The sequence below is a fragment of the Myotis nattereri genome (genome assembly GCF_964212035.1).
Source record: "Myotis nattereri genome assembly, chromosome: 4".
Lineage (NCBI taxonomy): Eukaryota > Metazoa > Chordata > Mammalia > Chiroptera > Vespertilionidae > Myotis > Myotis nattereri.
In genome coordinates, this window is record NC_138079.1 from 78052693 (window position 1) to 78074737 (window position 22045).

A 22045-nucleotide genomic window follows, 5' to 3' on the forward strand; every position below is an offset into this window, starting at 1 on the left:
AGGCAAAGTACTGTCCTCAATGAGTCCCGAGGAGGACTTCCAGTCCCAGCCACGCAGACAGCAGACTAAAACACGAAGGCAAATGCCCAAAATGGGCTGCTTAGATTTTGATAAACACATTAAGTAGCAGTGATTGGGGTAGATAGCATATCCTATTTTAAAAACTGAATAGTTTTTCCACATGTCATTCATTTAGTGATAAAAAAAGAAATGGTTAAAAAAAAAGAATGAGCCAAACTTCCAAATATTGGCTCATGCCCAGGAAAACTTCATAAGAGATGAAAGCTGCCTTCCTCATTATTCATTCGGCAAAATAATCCATGCTTAAACGAATGACTTTTTTATGTGTAGCATGTGCTGTGTATTCTGTTTCCAGGTGGAGCCCATTCCAGCCCTTTTTGTGGCTTCATTTGGTGTAGTTTATCCAGCTTGGAAATGAGTTGGAATCCTGGTGACCCACCTTGGCAGGATCTGCTGTCTGAGGCTGGAGTGAAGCCCATCTCGCACTCGCAGCGATATGCACCAGGAACGTTGAGGCATTGTCCATTCTCACAGAGATTTATGTTTTCTGCACACTCGTCAACATCTGGGGGGTAAGCAAATGACATCTCCGTTAAGTTCCAAACTTCATGACACACTTTCCCCTTGTTCTATAACTAAATCAATTTCACTGGCTTGAGTGAGTGCTCATTAACATGAAGCAACAATTAATCATATTCACCTAAATAAGGGTATACAACTTGATAGTGGAGCTATTTAACCTACACCCGAACATTAACTTCTAACACGACTAACAGGAGGAATGCAGGTGTCTTTCACATTTGTCTTAGTTCTATTTAATGCCAATTTCTTGCATCGGTATTATACCAACATCATTTAGATAGGACAAAGACCATTGGTGTTAAAATGGTGTTAATTCACTTGAAAACATTATAGTGTTAGAAGAAATAACTAATTCTTTCACTAGTTTAAGCATTTTTAAGCAAATTAGAGACACTATAAGAATTCGGAAAGGCTTTTTCCTATTATTACAATCATATCAAAATATTTCCATGTTAATTATGCAAATGGACATTATTCACAGACCTAAAGGATAACTTATTAATTCCATTGAATGGAAAAAAGGGAGGAGAACAGAAACCAATATTTATTGAGGGCCAATATTCGCCAGGTAGTGTGCTAGTTGCCTGACATGAATTTTTTTATTTAGTTCACCAATCATGTGAAGTTTAGAAGAAGAACCAAAGCCAAGAGCAGCCAACTGAGCTGTGGGAGCCCCAGCGAGTTAATCTGTGGCTGAGCCAGGATCTAAGTACAGTTGTATCTGACACCAAAATGATGCGCCTTCCTTCACATCATGGTGCAGAGAAATTCTAAGAGAGATGAAATAGCCAAGGTTTAAAAGTAATGATGCTTTAAAATTGAATAGACATGTTTTCTTAAAAAGGCATTTGAAAATGATGAGTCCGTATAGTTATGGGTTTAAGGTGTGTACTGAAATTCAACTGACAAAGACTTATCTTAAAAACAAAAGCATCATACTTTATGTCCAGAAAAATGATATAACTTTAAAAATGAATATAATGAGTAGATGTTTTATCCTCAAGGAATATGGAATGAATAGCAGCTAAGTAGCAGCTAACATTTATTAAACTTGTATGATGCGTTTTTCTAAGTCCTTTATGTGTTTTATTTCATTAAGTTCTTTCAAAACCATGAGATAAGGTAAGATTTTGATAAACACATTAAATAGCAGTGTTTGGATAGGTCATATATCATATCTGAAGATGCTGAATAGTTTTCCCACGTGTCATTCATTTAGTGATAAAAAAAAATAACAAAATAAATGGTTTCATTACTATCACTATGTCCATTTCAAAGGCTTCTAGTATACAGCCAAGTAAGCAGCACAGGCAAAATCTGAATTCAGGGGGTCTGATTCAGACACAGCCTGCATTTTGGCCAATGTGTTAATAAATAAGCAAGAGAAAATGACAGTCATTAGCAATAACGAAGATTACTAAATGTCATTATTTTAAATCTTCCAAAAGTGTTTTAGAAATTTTTTTCCAGGTTTGTGTTTAATGTAAGAGAAAGATACCCAGTAACCTGTATGTTTTTAAACAGAGGTAGGGATTTCAGCCTCCTTTAACTAGTTTTCTTCAAATAAAGAAAGCCATGTAGAGTGTTCCAGAAAGGCATGCCAGAACGCACAGCAGGACTCTCACCTACCTGAGCAGGTAAAGCCATCTCCAGTGAACCCTTCAGAGCAGGCACATCGGTAGGAGCCTGGGGTATTCACACACTGAGCGTTGATGCTGCACTGGTGGGTTCCATTAGAACATTCGTCCAGATCTTCATGCCAAGAAAACATAGCAGAAAAGTTCAGAAACAAAAATAGAACATTAAAACATTCAGAAAGGTTTTCATTTGTCTCAATTTAAATGTAAACTGTCCAAACGGAATGTGTTTTAGTTTATCTCTAAAGTTACAATTCTAATTCTCTCACAATCCAAAATGCTCATGCCACGAACAGGGGCCAAAAGTACAAATTCAAGCATTTTGTAAGGTATCTTATCAACTAGCTTTTTAATGACAAAACAACAAACAAACAAAAAACCCCATAACCACACACACACAAAAAAACAAAAAAACTCCAGGGCCTTATTCCATTCTGGCTTCTACGCAGGGCGGATTTTGTCACTGGTTTCATAATCAAGACAAAAATGGTCAATTTCTAAGATATTACTGAATTTCAGAGCAGGGAAAATTAGCAGATTTTAAAAGTTAATTTTATAGATGAGGACACTGCGATTCTTGACCACGTGAAGCAGTGGAAAAGATTTAAACACAGAAAACAAAATTAAATATTGTTATATGTACTAGGAAGAAATGTTACAAAATGCTATGAAAGACTAAAGAGGGCATCTAATTTGGAGTACAGGAACAAGGAAAGTTCTAATAAGGAAGTAATTTTTAGTTAACTACACACCTAAATAATGAATAAAAGCCTGCTGAACAGAAGTAGGGAAGGGTGTTGCTTACAGAGGGAACAGCACATATAAAGACACTGAGTAGGAAAAGAGCTTGGTGTGACAAACTAAAGGAGGTCAGATGACAAAGCATAGTGCAGGGGAAGAGGTTGATGGAAGAAGAAACTGGAGAGATAGTGGAAAGATGCTGTAGGGTCTTATATACCATGGAAGGAAGCTAGATTTTATCCTAAATTCAATGGATTAAAATGACAGTTGTGAAGACATCAGGTCCATGGTTTAAAAGATTTGTCTGGTGCCCTGACTGGTGTTTCTCAGTGGTTAGAGTGTTGGCTCAGGCATGGAAGGCTTTCAGGTTTAATGCCTGGTCCGGGCCTGTTCAGGGGCAACCAATCAATGTCTCTTTCCCACTCTTTCTTTCTCTCCCTCCCTCTCTCCTTCCCTCCCCCCACCTCTCCCTCCTTCCCTTCCTTCCACTCTATGTAAAATCAATGTAAAAATATGCTTGGGTGAGGATTAACGAAAAAATAAAAATAAAGAAAACATTTGTCTGGCTGCTATATGAAGAGTGGATTAGTAGGAGGAACAGAGAGGATGCTGAGAATGGTTGAGACCAGGGCAGGGGAATGGAGATAGAAAGGAGTGAGGAATCTGGAGGATATTTTGTATTAGAGAAGCCTGGGCACAGCAGAATCTTTGGTAGTGGAGGAAGGCTATTTTGCAATAGCTTACCAGAGTGATAGGGGACAAGACGCACACAAAAGGGAGGCTAAAAGAGAGAAAAAGAGGAGTCAAGTGGGACTAGACAAATGGGAAGTGGGATATGGCTGAAAAGTTGTGAGATTAACGATAGAGATGGCTGGACTAGGAGTGGGCAGCGAGTGGACTGGACTTAAAGCCATCATAGAACATTCCTTAGCAAAGTTATTCGGAAACTATGATAATTTAAATTCTATAGTCAGCTCATAAAAATTTGAAAAGTATAAAACAATTAAATGGATGAAAATGCATATTTAAATTAATATATTATTGGTAAGAGATTTTAAGGCTATTCTTTAATGCTTACTGCAGGCTTATAAGGTTTTAATGGGCAATCATGGGGAGGTCAGTTTAGCTTGCTTAATTTTCTACTTTAAATAGACTTTCATAAGTCTTACCATTTGGAAAATGTTTTATTGTTAAGGCATGTAAAACACTGAGCACAGTAAGCAGCACTGTGCCTGACACCAAGGGGAAAATCCAGTCTTCTGCCTCACAGTTACAAACACTTACTAATCTTTGGCTAAAGATCTATAACACTTGGAATATGTCAACTGTTTCCCCATTCTCCTTTCTTTAAATCAGACCCCTTGCAATCCAGCAAAACATTAATATTTCTCTGGAAGAAAAATTCTATTTTTTATTAGGAGGCTGGTATGGACTACTTGCTGCAGACTTAGGTTATCTGAAAACACCTTTTCATTCCCTTCATTTATTTCAACAAGTTTTAAATCTCACTGATTATGAAAAGATTGGGGAAATATATTAGTCATTTCCATCATACAGCTGTTTGAATTTTTGGCTACACATCAAATAATTTTTACTGAACTACACACTGAAAAACAGATGCCAAGGCATACTGTTGTAATTTGATCATTTATACTATTGTTAAAGGAAACTCTTAGACAAGAACTATCTTGCAACTAAAGATGGCCTTTGGTTTTCAAGAGAATAAATAAAAGAGCATGCTCCTCTTCAAATATGCGGGTTAACAACTATGTAAAGGAGAGCCTCTAAGAATTTGGTCTTAGGCAAGGTTAGTTACATTTGCAAACTCACCAATACATTTGATGCCATTTCCAATCCAGCCTTCTCTGCAGCTACATTTGAAGCTTCCTGGGACGTTTAGACATGAGGCATGCATGTCACAGTTGTGGGCACCAATTTCACACTCATCCACATCTGAGAAACATAGTTAATATGAAGAAGATAAAATACAAGCTAATTAGTTCTACTTCCCACTATACTTCTGTGCAGATAAAATTTTAAAATGTGGAGGCATCTAAAACTGTACAAAGAAAACATTAATATTTTTATTTCTCATAGAGTCCAACAAGATTTGAAACGTCATGATCCAAATCAAGCAAGCCCTTCCCTAGAAGAAATTGCCAGCCCTTTTCCAGTGGAGATGCAGCAGCTCTTGTCCTGATAGATGTGTGTGCCAGCCCCTACCCACACCAGCAACCCTTCCCCTCCCCAGGGCCAGACAAAACTCCATGTAGAACTATAGATGACAAGAGAAATCTTATTTCCAAAAAGAGACTGTTTTTCTTCCTTACTCATGTCTCCTAGTTGGGCAGCAGTCCTCCTAGGAAAGTGGACGCTGCTGCAGGAGCCACCAGAAGCACATCAGAGCCACAGGGCCCAGACTCCACACCCACTCTCCACTCCACCTGTGGGTCCACAGCCAACTCTGTGGTGTGGAGTAGCCGAATGGTGTGCCACCACAAAGAAGAGCCAAACACCTCACACATGCTCTGTGTCAGCTCCTCATCACACATACAGTCACAGCCTGGTGTGGGTAACAGCCTAACGGATGCTGGTGAGCAGATGATGTCAAAGGTTGGCCTCTGAAACATAAGAAGCTGAAACATGGAGGATACAAGCTTGAGACCTACCTGTGCATCCTGTGGTCCCCTTCTTCACTGAATAACCCAGCTGACAGTGGCAAATGAAGGATCCCTTGGTATTCTCACACTCTCCAAACATGCAGATGTTTGAATTTAAGTCACACTCATTCACATCTAGAAAATGTATTTTCAATATCTTGGTTAATATTTGTTCATCTTAGTAGTTCTAAAGCCATCTTTTAAACTGAATAGCATAATACTAAAATACACAAATAAAATTTAAAAATATAATCTATTTGCAAGATACAGTGTTGCAGATAAATATAATGTATTTAAGGATTTTTTCCAAATAAATTCTCCATTTCAGCTTTTACATCTTTTAATAAAATGGTTTGAATTTTTAAAATAACTGAAAAAGCCTCTTCTTATGTTTATAAGTGTGTGCGTGCATAAATGTGCCTAAATTTGGATGTGTGTGTATGTGTGTGTGTGTGTATAAATATTTATCCACTTTTATGGTACCCACCGATGCATGTTTTCATGTCCATTGAAGCCATGAAGCCATCATAACACAGACAGCGATACTCTCCAGGAATGTTGGTACACTGGCCACCATCACAAATATCAGGATTGTTTTCACATTCATCAATATCTGATGATACAAAATTAACATCAAATGAAAAGAAGGATGGCTTTGAGTAAGCTCAGATATTTTTCCCCATCCAGTTCCACTCAAATTATCTGGCGCCAGATGTGTAAGATAAAATTAATTAAATGCACAAAGTGTGTGTGTTTTCTTTTCTGTACCTGCGCATGATCTCCCATCAGGCATCAGGGCATAACCCTCACTGCAGCTGCATTCGTAGCTTCCTTCTGAATTGGTGCACTGGGTGTCGCAGCCTCCGTTCATTATCATGCACTCATCAATATCTGTGAAAACATTGCCACCACATTGTTTGTCAGGGCTACTTCCTTAAAAATAAATAGCTTTTCTTCTTTTGAAACTTAAATAGTTTTGAATTTTTCTTCCCATTATTCATGTTGCTTTAGCATCATACCATTAATCTTACTTAGTTTTTTTTTTACTGCCTTTTAGACAGCATTCCATTTGACATTTAGCTCCAGTAACCTAAGAATAAAGAGCTCAAAAGCATAATAACTATGGAGTTTAGGGAGTTTTTTATGATAAAACCAGAGATTCCTCTGCAAAACCACCAAACCATGGCATCTTAGATTCATTTTTAGGACAAATAACTCCCATTGACTTCATTATAGAGTTAGTGCCAGCAGTTGTCCTAGGCTGATCTGAAAAATACAGGTTCCAGACCCCCCTGGCTTAGTCTCACCTGTACAGCCCTGCCGGTCAGGTGTGGCCTGGTATCCAGGATTGCAAGAGCACTGGTAAGTTCCTATCATGTTCACACATTTTCCATTTCTACAGAGATTATCACTCAGGGAGCATTCATTAATATCTATAAAAAGAAACACAGAATTAATGTTTTACACAATTAAAAACATCACACAAACTATCAAGAACATGCTGCAATGGAGCCATGGTCTGCAAAGGGCTTTGTGTACTTTAGAGGGAAGTAAAATAATCTCCTGGGGCACTATCTGGAATATTAAGAAAATTTTGGATTCTATATTTCTTATTTCTACCCACAACAGTGCTGTCCAGTAGAACTTTCTACAGTGATAGAACTGTTCCACATCTGGGCTGTCCAATATGTAGCTCCTACTGAGCACTTGAAACGTGGATAGTCTGACTAAGGAATTGACTTTTTACTGTTATTTAATTTTAATTAAACTTAAATAGCCACATGTGGCTAGTGACGACCACATTAGACCACACACATGTAGCACATGCCGGAAATGAAGCTTGCTCACGTTGAATAGATGGGTTTACATTGGCACGCTCAGCTGGTCCTATCAGATGGTCAAGTGTTGATGTCTCCTGAGGGAAGACATCTGGTTCCGCAGAACAGAGGGTCTGCCTACAGGGCCCTCACCTGTTCATCTGTTTTCACTGAGTTGTGCGTTCAGTGTGCCTGGAAAGGTGGACCTACATATTATGCTGCCTATTTTAAAATTAACTAACCCTTATAAGATGAACAAGTGCCTTAAAAAAAAAAAAACTCCTACAAAGATCTATGAAATAAGCTAGTAGTAACGATGAAGTCATAAGAGAACAGCAAGAAAAAGGTAGTGACACTTTTCATCAGACAAACTCGCTGGCAGGCACAATATAAGGTGAAAACAATGACAATATAACTGGATATAGCAAGAAATTCATCCTCAATTCTCAAAATTAGTAAGACGACTATGTGACATACAAATGTATGTCTATGATCATTATATGTTTTATTCTATATGCAAAAATATGTACCTTATATTGTATATTATACCTTTGAGAGGTACATTTTTTTTCAGCTCTAAGATCCATAAAAACCAATCAACAAAATAAGCTGACCTTAGAAACTGACCTCTGAGTCACTGTTTGACAACCATGAATAAATATTTTGTAATTATTTGTGTAAAAACACTATTTGTACCACTATTAAAATGAAATAAAAATGTTTAAAGCTTTTAAATTTACCTTTAAAAAGTGTCTGTTTAGTCTGTGATTTAAGATTCATCTAATATATTAGGATCTCGCTATAAATAGAGTTTATAAATAAATATACTAAGATGTGCTTAAATTATGTTTGTGTGTGATCTGCTCTATCTTACACTGTCTTATTTATTTATACTTTCAAGAAAGATGTCTGTGAAGAAAACGTTTCTTGGCTAAATCCAAGTTTTAAAGCCAGTATATAAGAATATAGTAAGCACAGAGGCCTTCGTGTATTTATGAAAAGCAGTAGTGGGAATGCTCCGAGACCAACAGCTGGTCTTCTCCTGTGGCCCCTGACATCCCTACTGAGCTCAGGACAAGGAAGAGACCTGGTATTGCTGTGAGAAGAGGGAGGAAGGGAGCTCACATGTTCTCACCTGTGCTAGTAGAGCCTAGGGCAGCGATGGCGAACCTTCTGAGCTCGGCGTGTCAGCATTTTGAAAAACCCTAACTTAACTCTGGTGCTGTGTCACATATAGAAATTTTTTGATATTTGCAACCATAGTAAAACAAAGACTTATATTTTTGATATTTATTTTATATATTTAAATGCCATTTAACAAAGAAAAATCAACCAAAAAAATGAGTTCGTGTGTCACCTCTGACACGCGTGTCATAGGTTCACCATCACTGGCCTATGATGACAGACATGGGCACAGAGGCAGACTCTGCTGAGTGACTGCACAGGTATATGCACTGGTGAACTACCAGGGAGCAGACCTTCCAAGAGGAGCAGCTATCCCATCCCATCTACCTGGAAGAGGGAATGACATGGCCTTACACAAAGTCCCTCACCCAGGATCCTTTCAGGTGCACTTGTAATGAAAAAGAGGCTACCAGGACAATGCTGGCTCATTCGCGTGTGTCCCCACAGCATTCTCGAAAGATGGCCTTAATCCAAATGTAGGGACTCTGAATTTATCATTTTTAATCAGCTAGATTTCAGATGGCAGAATCAAGTTTACTAGAATCAGCCAATGATCTTTATCATCTTCACTAGCTGACCTGCGTGGGTTTATGTGCTGAGGAGACAAACTCACCCACACAGTCCTCACGGGAAGGGGACAGCTCGTGTCCCAGGGGGCAGTCACACTGAAAACTGCCCTCCGTGTTCACGCAGGTGCCACCCCTACAAAGGAGAGGGTTACGTTCACATTCGTCAATGTCTGAAAGGTAAAAATGTGAGATCCATTAAAGAACTTGAGGAAAAAACATTCACGCATACAGCATGGGAGAAAGAATCATTATGCAAGGTAAGTGTGACTCAGTGGAAGAGACAGGCTGAACAGGAGATGGGATAATGCTCACCTCACCTTTTCTATTGTCAGTGGATAAATGGTTAAAGTTCTACTCTTGAAGACAGTGAGCTCCCAGAGAATTTACTTGTATGAAATAAACAGGTTCACACAAGATAAAAATAAACAATATTTACTTTATATCACTCTAAACTCCAGATATCATTTGTTGCTGTCTACATCTCTAATCATAGTGAAAGAAAAATCTTAGACTGTGCACCTCTACACAGCATGAATGAGTCCTATAGGCTGCTGAAAATGAGTGGGCTAACACATGGGCAATACCAAAGAGTTTGTAATAACACACAAATAAGGAAAATAACATGAGATTCACATGAATCTAAATTTTGGGATCACCACACAATGTCATACATTTAAAATGAATCCTTCCTGGGTAGTCTGTGTGGATTTTAGATTCTATGAATAAACAGAATCCAGCCTCAGTATCTCACTGCCATTAAGGTGCCAAGAGGTTGGGGCTCCCCAAGAGCCATCTGGGAGCAGACTTCCTGTCTGACATGTGAGGGTGTTCTCTCACACCACAACTCCTTGCCAAGCAAGCTGTCAACAGCTCTGAGACAAGCCATGGTCGAGCCAGAGTCTGGGCTCGATTGGTTTCAAGCCTGGAGAGGAAGAGCTCAAGCCGCTTACCCATGCAGTTCTTCATCATCATGAACCCACTTTCGTAGCCTTCGAAGCACTCACACTCAAAGCTGCCTGGCGTGTTGACACAGATCCCACTTCCACAGAGATCAGGGGAGATCCTGCACTCGTCGATGTCTAATTCATAGGGTTTAAGAGAAATAAAAAAATAGAATGAGATGAGAAGGTGTTAGAGATGAGAGAGATTTGGCCTTCCAAGTGAAGGTGAAGCATACTGGAAATGTTGGGGAAGTCAGTGGCTAGCGGTTTGAGGATGCATTTTCAGCAAATCAGCTAGAGGGGATCAGGCCTTGGGCGCATTCCTTTCCCCAACTGCCAAAACTGTCATGGCCAATGGGCAGGTGGGGCCTTTTGCCTTTAAGAATTCCGGAATTGGGGATTTCTTTCTGTGGCTTTGAAATGGTAACAGATGGATAAACCAAGCAACTGCAGGAGGAGCCAAACTAGGCAGATGGCAAACGAGGAAGCAGTGGACACAGGAGGAAAAATCTCATGCACGATGCAAAGACCATGCTGGTTCTGCAACACTAACCCATGCCCACTCTGGTGTCAGAACAGGGGGCTGCTGCCTCTGAGCAGAGTGACCAACCACAGAGGGACAGCCTCGGAGGCAGATGTAGCCAGCTAACTCTGAGCCAGAGAGCGCTCATATTCGGCAGGGCCTTGGAATATGCCCTAATTTCTGTGTGTGTGTGTGTGTGTGTGTGTGTGTTTTATGTCACATTCAGATGTGATCTAATTTAAAAAATATAAATTAAAAAAATGTTTGTTACTTTTTATATACTATAGTAATTAAGAATCTTCAATAGCAGCATTTATATTCTAAAAAACAGGATTCTTGGAGAAACCTCCCATGCCTGTAACTAAGATTTTTCAATAGAGAAGTCATGTCTATAAAATATAATGAAGAAAACATGACTTTTTTTAAAAAAAAATTGTCACAATGGGAAAAAATGCTTTGCCAGCATCTGTTTATTTTGCTGAATTTCAATTTTTAAGTTTCTCTATAGCAGGATTTATAAGTCGCTAACATATGCATGCACTGCTTTCTCCCAGCTATTAATACATAGAAGGAAGTCCCTAGGCAGATGAAGGGGGGCTGGGATAAAGGGAGATGACAGCAAAGAGGAACTGTCCAGATGGAAGTCAGAAATGTTGGAGGAGTAGAGGGCAAGAGATAGCTCCTAGGAGTCAGCTCAACAGAGGCCACCCATGAAGTCATTAAGGTAGATGCCATTCTGAGAGGCAGAATGCTAAGAGAGCAAAGGACTGTGGAAAATACTAAAGGAATGAAAAATGCCAAAGTCAAGAAGAATCTGTGAAGATTAGAGAAGAAACATCATCGTCAAAGAAGGGCAACTGAAATAGGAAAGTACCATGGAAACTAAGAGAAGAAAAGCCAGGAGGGGATCTAGCCAGAGGTCGAGGAGAACATGCACAGATGAGGAAAACATGTTACAACTTCTCTATTTTAAACTTCACCATTTTTAATAGGATACTATATCAAGTGTGGACAATTGTTGATTTAATGGCTATGTTTTCTAGTACTCATATACACTGAAAATTATATATATATACATATATATTTAAAACATATATATGACATATGTATATTACAAATATGTATATTTGTTAATCCTTATCCAAGGATATTTTTTCCCACTGCTTTTTAGGAAGAGTGGAAGGGAGGGGGAGAGACAAAGAGAGAAAAACATCGATGTGAGAGAAACACATTGACTGGTTGCCTCTTGCACATGCCCCAAACGGGGCCAGGGATCAAGCCTGCAACCAAGGTATGTGCCCTTCACCAGAATGGAGCCTGAGACTCTTCAGTCGTGGCCTATGCTTTAACCACTGAGCAAACAGGCTAAGGCAGAAAAACATGGTTTTATGTTGTTCTGTAGATAAAACAGCATTTTCATTCTATTTTGCAGCACTCTCACAGGTTTGGAGAAGTGGTTTAAGAGTAGGAAGAAGGAAACAAACAGAAAAATGGAAAATTGTACATGTTCTCAACAAGAGGATGGGCTTTTAAAAATATATATATATGTATTTTTTATTGATTTCAGAGAGAGGGAGAGACAGAAACATCAATGATGAGAATCATTGATTGGCTGCCTCCTGCATGCCCCCTACTGGGATCGAGCCCGCAACCTGGGCATGTGCCCTTGACCAGAATCGATCCTGGGACCCTTCAGTCCACAGGCCAAGGCTCTATCCATGGAGCCAAACCAACTAGGGCGAGGATGGGCTTTTGATGGCAGTGCTTTCGAACAGCAAAAGGAAGAGAGCCGGGGCTTACCAAATACAAGGAGCGGTCTTACCTGTGCAGTTTCTTTCCTCCATGTCTAGAGCAAAGCCATTATTGCAACGGCACTTGAAACTTCCAATTGTATTTCTGCACTTTCCATAGGTGCACATTCCAGGAAAAGCTTTGCATTCATTGATATCTAAAAGCAGAGTAAAGCCGGACTGAAGAGTTGGTTGATATAAAAGAGTAGGCCTATCATTTTCAGCTTAAAATCTATTATGATGGAAAAGGAAGTATCCAAGTCAAAAATGTCAATGATCACATTGATGCCACACAAAAAGTTTCAACTGTGAAAAAGATTGTGTTCTTCATGAAGAATTTTGATGCCTTTATCTCTGCTCGTTTGTTTTGTAAAGTTTAGGGATCTAGAGAAGTTTTCGCTACATTGGGGCTGCATCTAGTTGGGCGGTGCTAAGGAAAGCAGAGTTACAGTAGAGTGATAGTAGGAAAGCGAGATTAGCAGACTGTTTTGTATCTTTACTTCCATATCATCTTATATAGGTGATTTTCACACCTGGGATATAAGGTTGGCCACAAATTATGCCTACCAAAGAAAATAAAGTGGGAAATCAAATGTCTGAAGCAAAACCAAATCTCAGAGAATGTGGAGGGTGAGTGTCAGTGTAGGGGAATGATGTGCTGCTCCGTTACCTTTGTAAAATGGCCTTCCAGTAAGAACATCCCCTCTGTTAGCAAAGCCAGGACCCCTGGGGCACAGGGTGTCGTACTCCTTGGTGCCAGATTTGGGGCATTCCTCACACTCGGTGCCCCAAGCTGCCCCCACGGCACAGCAGCAGGCATCCATGCGGAACTTCCCAGGAACAGGATGGACGCATTCATCTTCATCCCACTTCAAGTAGCACTGCTCCATGCGGATGTCTATGCGGAGGGTGAAATTGCAGTTTGAGATGAAGTTGTAACACTGAACATTCAGATACCGAACTTCTGCTCGGTGCCTGGCATGAAGCCAGGCCCTGGAGACTCAGCAGTAGGTGAGAACCACAAGCCCAGCACCTCCTGGAATGGAGTCCATAATGACAGTCATCTAATGAGAGCAAGGTGGGTTCTCCTTCAGTATTACTTAATTCTCACAAGCCACCTTCAGGAGAAAAGGTTCCCTTGTGACAAGGCTCTTCCATATCATCACCTATGACCCCTTTCTTGTATTGCTCACTTCAGAAAGAATGAATAATTTCAGTGACAGATTCTTCTTGTTCACTGAATGGCTTAGAGTGGCTTGTGAGCAGTCCTGTCGCATCCTAGTTATAAACAGTAATGATCAACTTGAATCTACTGGCCAATTGATACAAGGATTAAAATACTTTTATAAAGAAAAACTATTATTGCACTTAAAGTTTTTTTTCCTGCCAAACTTATCTTTTCACCATGGTTTTTGCCCTAGGTCATGTAAATCTGCTCTAATAAGGGGCCAAATTATTTGTTTAAATGTCACATTTTCCCTTCAACTTCAAAGCATACTAAAGTCTAGGCATGCTAGCTAGGACCTCAGAAGATCAATCAACAGTCACAAAATAGGGTAAATTAGCATAATCTATAGATAACACATTTATCTGTTAGCCAGTAGAGTTGTTGGTCCAACTACAGTCAAACACTTGGCTGTTAAATTGCAAATATGGATAATGAGTTCAGAAAAGGCTTTCCTTAACCAAATAACATGTTTTACTTGATAAGATTATTTAAGATATTAAATCCTTTCCTAAACCTGAAAACTGTTTAACAGAGGAAAAAAGATCCCTAATGGAAATGTAAACACAAACAAATAAATGTGTTTTCTATTTTACTGTCAATACTGATTCTTTCAAGTTCTCAACCAGAAGTAATATCAACTCTAGCTACTTCCTTTAGCCTAGTATTACATACATTTCCAAATATTATAATTAAGAAGTCCTATTTTTAAAGAAAAAATAACAGTGGCAAATTTTTATTTTGATTTGGTAGACTGAATATAGATATTCACAGTAGGTGATTTTGCCCTAGATAGCTGCATTAACACCAACCAAAAGCCACATTCCCCATCAGTGTGAGATGTAACAGTAATCCAATGAGTCTCCTTACCACAAGACACTCAGGGACTGGTCTCACTTATAGCCAACTTTATCCTATGCTGTCACTAGGGCAGTAAGGATCTTAACAAGATGTGACAGTTTTATTTAAGTACAGGTAGCCTGAGAACTCTGGCTTGAGTCAAATTGTTTCTGATGTAATTGAGGTAATTTGCTCAAGAAGCTATTCTGGAATTAATCTCTCTCTTTTTCTTTTTTTTTAACAAAGCATTTGAACTAAGGATGTAAAAAGTTATGATAGCCTGGCAGAGTAATCTGGTGTCTTTACTATGCAGATTCATATCAGTATTTACATCAGGAATCAAAACACTGTCAGCACACTTGCCACATAGGGTCTGTGAATGTTTTGATTGGCTTGCACAGAAACTAAAATATAAATTTGGAAGCCTCTGGATGGTTTATGTACTCTACAGTTTGCTGCAATCCCCACCACTCCTTATTACCACCTCACTCATTTATATTACCTGCCTGTCCCCTCAAAGTGTTGCGGTTTGGGACCCCTGATTTAGATAAATTCTATCAAAGCAGTTTACCTCTATTTTTATTCTCAGAAAATTTTACATTTTCATATGTCAATCTCTTCTCAAAACTTTCTCACATCTCCAGCTACAAGCAATTAATGTAGCATAATTCAAGTAGTGACAAAAACATTTAACCAAAGTACAGAGATAAAAAACTCAACACATCATTTTAGAATATTACAGAAGGTTTAATTTTGAGGGATGCTATTGGGAATTAATTCTGCTTAGTGATCATTCACAATCCATGATATATCTTCATAAACAGTATCCTTTGGTTACTGAAGGCAACTTGATTTCATTAGTCACTTAGCATACTGGCACTCTGTCATCTTCAAGAGACACTTAACTTTTTTCTAAACTTTGTAAATAATTTAAGCATAAAAATCTGAAAAGAATTTTTCTTTATACAGACTTTGAATATCATAATTTCTAAACATTTCCATATGATTTTACAGTCATACCTTATAGTTAAATGTCATAAAAATTAACTTAAAATCTGTGTTAATTATAATAACTAAACTGTATAATATTGCAAACATTTTTTTCTTACCACTAATTTTAAAAATCACTGATGTATACATAAATGCCTTAAGGATCTTTGAGTATAACATTACCATTGCTCAGGCTTTGTCTATAAACTTAAAATTAAAATACAAACCCATATAAGGTTATTTTTAAAACTTACTTTTCCATTGCATATTGGAAAAATCCGTTAAGTAAATAAAAGATTGTTTAGATACAGAATTAATACAAGTTTCTTTTCAATCATGAAACTCAACTTCAGTCAAGCATGACATTGATAAAGAGTAAGGTCAACAAGGCATTTCTATAATACAATGTTGAAAGAAAAAGCTTCTTCATTTTTAGAAAATAAAGCATTAACAAAATTTAAACTGTAAAGGAAGTTAAGGAAGAAAAGGGATCGGTCAATGTTTTCAAAGAGAAACAACATAACTTTGACCATGACTTCCCCTACTGTTGTCTAAGAGCACAGCTGCATTGAGCTAGTAAATGTTAACTTCAAATACTAGTCTCCAATTTTTCTTCCATGTTCAAAATATACATAGTTCTCTTACTCGATTGACTCAGTGTGAAAGCTTGAACTTGCCCAAAATATCTGATTAAAGGAATTTAATTTGGGAGGTAAAATTTTGAGCAGTATCAACTTTCTGTATTTTACAGAAATCATTTCATTGAAAAACGTTTATTTAAAAAATATCCATTAGTGATTTTCCCTCAAAATATCTCATTTAAAGTGTTTCCAGCTACAACCTAACGGTTTTTGACTGGTCACTGCCCAAAGAATAAGAAAAATTCATGGCTGTTTTCATGCATAAAATAACACAAGGGCATGAACCTACCCAAACACACACGGCCAGTTCCATCCAATGTAAGGCCTTCAGGGCACTCACAATGAAAAGATCCTTTGCTATTGATACAGCGTCCATTTGGACAAACACCAGGAAACACCTCACACTCGTTAACATCTGCAGGGAAATGAAGCAAGTGCAGGAATAAAGATGTTACAAATAGAAAAGGCAGGTGTAGTCTTACTTCCCATATAGTATATTCAACTTGCAATATAATGTGAATTATTACTTGAGCTAAGTAGAAATATTCCACAATACAGCCACTGGTTTTCCTAGACACCAGCTGTGAAAATGACCACAGCCCTGCCTGTCCATAGAACACAGCCCAGACGTGTTCCTCTGCCAGCTGCTCTGTGCCTCAAAGGCTATTGGTGGCCTCATGAAAATTTATGCAATGGTATAAAGAGGAAGAATGGGAGACTCTAAGCTGTTTCCTAAGAATAGTATTCTAAAACATTTATTGATTACATTGAGTATTTTTATTGAAACTTCAAGAGTTTTGAAAATGATAAATATTTCCAAAGTGTGAGAGTCAATGACAATTTTACATACTGCTCTAAAGATTTACAATATCATCTGGGAATACACTCACCTTCACAGGTAACACCTTTAATCCTGGCAAAACCTCTTGGGCAAGCTGTATCTGTGAGAACAACAGGACACATTTTACTTCACTGTAAAAGAAAATACATCTGTCTGAAGCTCAAGAAACAGTATAATGGAATCTAAATGGAACTAGTAAAAACCACAAGCTGGGGAGTAGAGGACAAGGATGCCTGCCAGCTGCCCTCTGCTGAATTCAGTGTGGCACATGACATGCTGTGGTAACACCATCAGTGCTGACCCATATTGTAGTCCCATAATTTCTCCTATGAAAATTCCTTTTTGCTTTCACATTGCCAATGGAATTATAAATAAACAAATAAAAGATTTAAGGAAACATCGTGTTCTACAAGGACATATGCCAACAAGGACACTAGAGAATATTGATAGTCATCCAGCAGCTAAATACCAGCTGACTCCCTTCCTTGTCTAAAATATTCAAAAGGGCCTGGCTGGGTGGTTCAGTTGGTTGAAGCATCGTCCTATACACCAAAAGGCTGCGGTTTTGATTCCTGGTTAGGGCACATACCTAGATTGAGGGTTTGATCCCCAGTCGGATGTTTATGGGAGGCAACTGATCAATGTTTCTCATAACAATGCCTCTCTCTCTTTCTCACTGTCTCTGTCTCTGTCTCTCTCCGTCCCTCGCTCTAAAAATCTATAAACATATCTCCAGGTGAGGTTAAAAAGAAAAGACATTAAAAAGGTTTGGTTACATAAAAGGATAAACCAAATACATATTTTAAGAAATGAATAAATTCTACCATAAAAGACAACATTTTAGGGAGGGTAATGATGTTATAGCCTTCCTCACTATGGAAATACACAGTGGACAAGGTGCCCAGTTGAGGAAGAAGCTTTCCAATGAGAAGCCAAGAGCCCCTTGGTCAGGCTCCTACCTAGCTCACAGCGCTCACAGGGGCTCCCCCAGGCGGCTCCAAGGGTGGCACAGCATTCAGATTTCAGAGTGGCTCCATTAATGTTCACCTCACAGCGATTGTCCTGGATGTTGAGCCAACACGTCCCTTTCAGGCTGTCTAAAAATGAACAGGAAAGGATGGGGAGCTTTCATCTTTTGTATACACCAAAAACATTTTCAGAGTATTAAAAAACACAAAAGGGTTATTTTTAACAAATGTTAATAGCATATCCTTTGAACACATTTACATGAATATGCACTTAAATACAGTATATTACATACATGTAAATAAAATACTGTACTATATGTATCTCACACAATAGAGTAATTCATATAATTATACCTGCTGGTATTCTAGGAGCGGCCACTATTGCCCAAGATGTTATGCTTGTACTTGCGAACACAAAGCATTACCATAATAAGATCACTACTTTTGTGAAAAATAGTCGTAAGATTTGTCCTTTATGATAACTGCTTTGATATTTAAGATTTTGTCAAATAATAAAATTCAAATAATCTCTAATTTCCACCTAATACACCAGTATTTCTCCAGCTGAAGACACTTATTTGATGAACAATTTGAAAACACAAAAGAAATTAAAAAGGTAAAGAAGAAAATAAACATCTCCTATAAAACCACCAATAAGACATACCAGGGCTAATATTTGATGTATTTTCTTGCAGGCATTTACCTATGTGTAGTTTTATTTCCAGTTCAAAAAGCAACACATATTTACAATAAAGAATTTGAAGAAACCAGGCAGCAAAGAAAATATAAAACTCATCTGCAATCCAACTAGCGATAACTACTGCTGATATTTTTAGACCATGTCTCCACATCAAATTGAAGTTCCTCCTTCCATGACTGTTAGGTAACTGATTCTGAAGCAGCAACAAGGAATCCAGTAAAATACTGACATGGCAAAAAGTAAGTGTGTAAAATATGTCATTTATAAAGCTTCCCTTGTAGAACTGGGCACAACAGTTACCAAAGCTCTTGGTAACATGCAGATTCCTAAGTGTCCAGGTGTGAAGCCCCGAATCTTCATGTGACAAACTCCTTAGATGGTTCCAATGCAGGTGATGTGTAAAACACAATTTAACAAAATCTTAATAGCATACCGTGACACAGATTTGGAAAACAATGAAGAAAAAGCATATCCCAACATTTATTTAAAACTCGATTATTTTAAAACTCAATGAATACAGTTTTACTGCTAAAATTCAATAATAAAAACAAAACATAACCAGAAACACAGAAGAGGAACTACGATGAATCTGGCAGGTCCATGAAGGGATAACTGGTAATTTCTGATTCCGTATGGAACACAGCAGTGGGCAAGAGGAAGCTACCTGAAACCCAAGTCCTCTGGGACAGAGGTTGAAACAAAACAAACAAATCTGTCCTTGACTGGATACAGAGAGTTACGGGGCAAGGATGTGGAGAAGAGGTGGACAGCCACTCTGCATTTTATTGTTTTGAGATTCGGTTTGAGTAAAAACTGTATACAGGTTGAGAACCAAGATGGCGGCATAGGTTAACGCCGGAGTTTGCTGCTTTGAACTACTACTTCAAAAGTGAAACCAAAAAACGGAAGGGACATCACCCAGAACCACAGGAACGCTGGCTGAGTGGAAGTCCTACAACTAGGAGGAAAGAGAAACGCATACGGACACTCAGAGGAGGCGCAGTGCTGAAGTCAAATTCTGAGGTGCGGAGTGCGCGCGCGGAGCGGGCTGGCGGCGGAGGGCGCGGTTGGCGTTTTCAATCGGGAGGGAGTCGCAGACTCTGAGCTCCAGATCCGGGCGAGTCTTTAGGGACCCAGACTCAGACGGGAGAAGCGCGACTGTCTGGCTTCGGTCAGAGCGAGTGCAGCTTTCTCTCCGAGGTTTGCAGCCATTGCTGGGACTCAGAGAGGCAGAGCCCCTGGAGACAGGACTGAGAGCCGCCATAACTGCTCTCTCCTGCCCACCCTGTTGATCCTGTGCGACCCGCCCCGCCCAAGCCCTGCACAGAGGCATTTGCCGGATAGCCTCAGGCAAATGCCAGATTAGCACCTCCCTAGAGGACAGAAGTTCTCTCACTGCTGACACAGCTGATTCTCATAGCCACTTGGCCTGGAGGTCAAACCCTCCCTGGAATTAGCTACAACAATCAAGATTTAACTATAAGACTGCGAACAAAGACCACTAGGGGGTGCACCAAGAAAGCATAACAAAATGCGGAGACAAAGAAACAGGACAAAACTGTCAATGGAGGATATTGAGTTCAGAACCACACTTTTAAGGTCTCTTAAGAACTGTCTAGAAGCCGCTGATAAATGTAGTGAGATCCTCAAGAAATCTAATGAGACCCTCGATGTTATGATAAAGAACCAACTAGAAATTAAGCATACACGGACTGAAATAACGAATACTATACAAACTCCCAACAGCAGACCAGAGGAGCGCAAGAATCAAGGCAAAGATTTGAAATGCGAAGAAGCAAAAAACACCCAACCAGAAAAGCAAAATGAAAAAAGAATCCGAAAATACGAAGATAGTGTAAGGAGCCTCTGGGACAGCTTCAAGCGTACCAACATCAGAATTATAGGGGTGCCAGAAGATGAGAGAGAGCAAGATATTGAAAACCTATTTGAAGAAATAATGACAGAAAACTTCCCCCACCTGGTGAAAGAAATGGACTTACAGGTCCAAGAAGCGCGGAGAACCCTAAACAAAAGGAATCCAAAGAGGACCACACCAAGACACATCATAATTAAAATGCCAAGAGCAAAAGATAAAGAGAGAATCTTAAAAACAGCAAGAGAAAGAAACTCAGTTACCTACAAAGGAATACCCATACGACTGTCAGCTGATTTCTCAACAGAAACTTTGCAGGCCAGAAGGGAGTGGCAAGAAATATTCAAAGTGATGAATACCAAGAACCTACAACCAAGATTACTTTATCCAGCAAAGCTATCGTTCAGAATTGAAGGTCAGATAAAGAGCTTCACAGATAAGGAAAAGCTAAAGGAGTTCATCACCACCAAACCAGGATTATATGAAATGCTGAAAGGTATCCTTTAAGAAGAGGAAGAGGAAGAAAAAGGTAAAGATACAAATTATGAACAACAAATATGCATCTATCAACAAGTGAATCTAAGAATCAAGTGAATAAATAATCTGATGAACAGAATGAACTGGTGATTATAATAGAATCAGGGACATAGAAAGGGAATGGACTGACTATTCTTGGGGGGGAAAGGGGTGTGGGAGATGTGGGAAGAGACTGGACAAAAATCGTGCACCTATGGATGAGGACAGTGGGTGGGGAGTGAGGGCGGAGGGTGGGTCGGGAACTGGGAGGAGGGGAGTTATGGGGGGGAAAAAAAGAGGAACAAATGTAATAATCTGAACAATAAAGATTTAATTAAAAAAAACTGTATACAAATCAAAAAGACTTGCTCATTGGCATTTGTATCAGGCCTCAAATTACAGGCTTTTTATAGGCTTAAACCTGTAAATTCCATAGCATAGAGGAAACAGAAGCTCCTGTGAGGCTACTGTGTACTTAAATAGGCCATACTACTACTGTGTATTTTAAGGAACAGGACTAATTAGATCACCTTGGTTGTAGTTATTTTAAGTAAGATAATATTGTAATAGCACTTGCTAATATTTATTGAGGTAGCAACAAGCAGTATTAAAGGCTTTCCATGTATAAGCTTATTTACTTAAACAACCCTATATGTTATGCACAATTTGCAGATGAGAAAACTGAGGCAAACTGAGGTCAACTAATTTACCCAAGATCACCCTGTTAGTGTCAGCATCAAGTCAAACCTGCAGAGTCTGATTTCAGAGCCCTCACTCTGTAACATCATGCATACTCTCTCTCTCTCCATCTGTCTTATTTGTGTGTATATGTACACACAAAGGATATACATGTAGTTATATAGTCAGGAGCTAGAGAAGATGAAATACTGCCATTTGACAACATGGATGGATCTTGAGAGTATCGTGCAAAGTGAAAAAGTCAGAAGGAAAAAGTCAATAACCAGATGCTTCCACTCATGTGGGA

General features: G+C 38.9%; 1 protein-coding gene and 1 long non-coding RNA gene across 2 annotated transcripts in view; one reads left to right on the forward strand and one right to left on the reverse strand.

Annotated features, from left to right (window-relative positions):
- Nucleotides 1–6004, forward strand: part of LOC308517666 — a 45134-nt gene extending 39130 nt beyond the window's left edge. Inside the window, exons 2-3 of the long non-coding RNA XR_013995860.1 lie at nucleotides 377–593; nucleotides 5079–6004. This is a non-coding gene — a long non-coding RNA (uncharacterized lncRNA). The remainder of the gene's footprint in view (nucleotides 1–376; nucleotides 594–5078) is intronic.
- FBN2 (fibrillin 2) overlaps nucleotides 1–22045 on the reverse strand; it is a gene marked incomplete at its 5' end in the record, with an annotated part of 254497 nt that overhangs the window by 60019 nt on the left and 172433 nt on the right. The window contains 14 exons of the mRNA XM_081088909.1: nucleotides 461–586; nucleotides 2233–2355; nucleotides 4812–4934; nucleotides 5651–5776; nucleotides 6129–6254; nucleotides 6410–6532; nucleotides 6949–7074; nucleotides 9257–9382; nucleotides 10163–10291; nucleotides 12499–12624; nucleotides 13137–13364; nucleotides 16452–16577; nucleotides 17053–17103; nucleotides 17963–18100. Of these exons, the coding sequence (XP_080945035.1) occupies nucleotides 461–586; nucleotides 2233–2355; nucleotides 4812–4934; nucleotides 5651–5776; nucleotides 6129–6254; nucleotides 6410–6532; nucleotides 6949–7074; nucleotides 9257–9382; nucleotides 10163–10291; nucleotides 12499–12624; nucleotides 13137–13364; nucleotides 16452–16577; nucleotides 17053–17103; nucleotides 17963–18100 (1797 nt within the window). The remainder of the gene's footprint in view (nucleotides 1–460; nucleotides 587–2232; nucleotides 2356–4811; nucleotides 4935–5650; nucleotides 5777–6128; nucleotides 6255–6409; nucleotides 6533–6948; nucleotides 7075–9256; nucleotides 9383–10162; nucleotides 10292–12498; nucleotides 12625–13136; nucleotides 13365–16451; nucleotides 16578–17052; nucleotides 17104–17962; nucleotides 18101–22045) is intronic.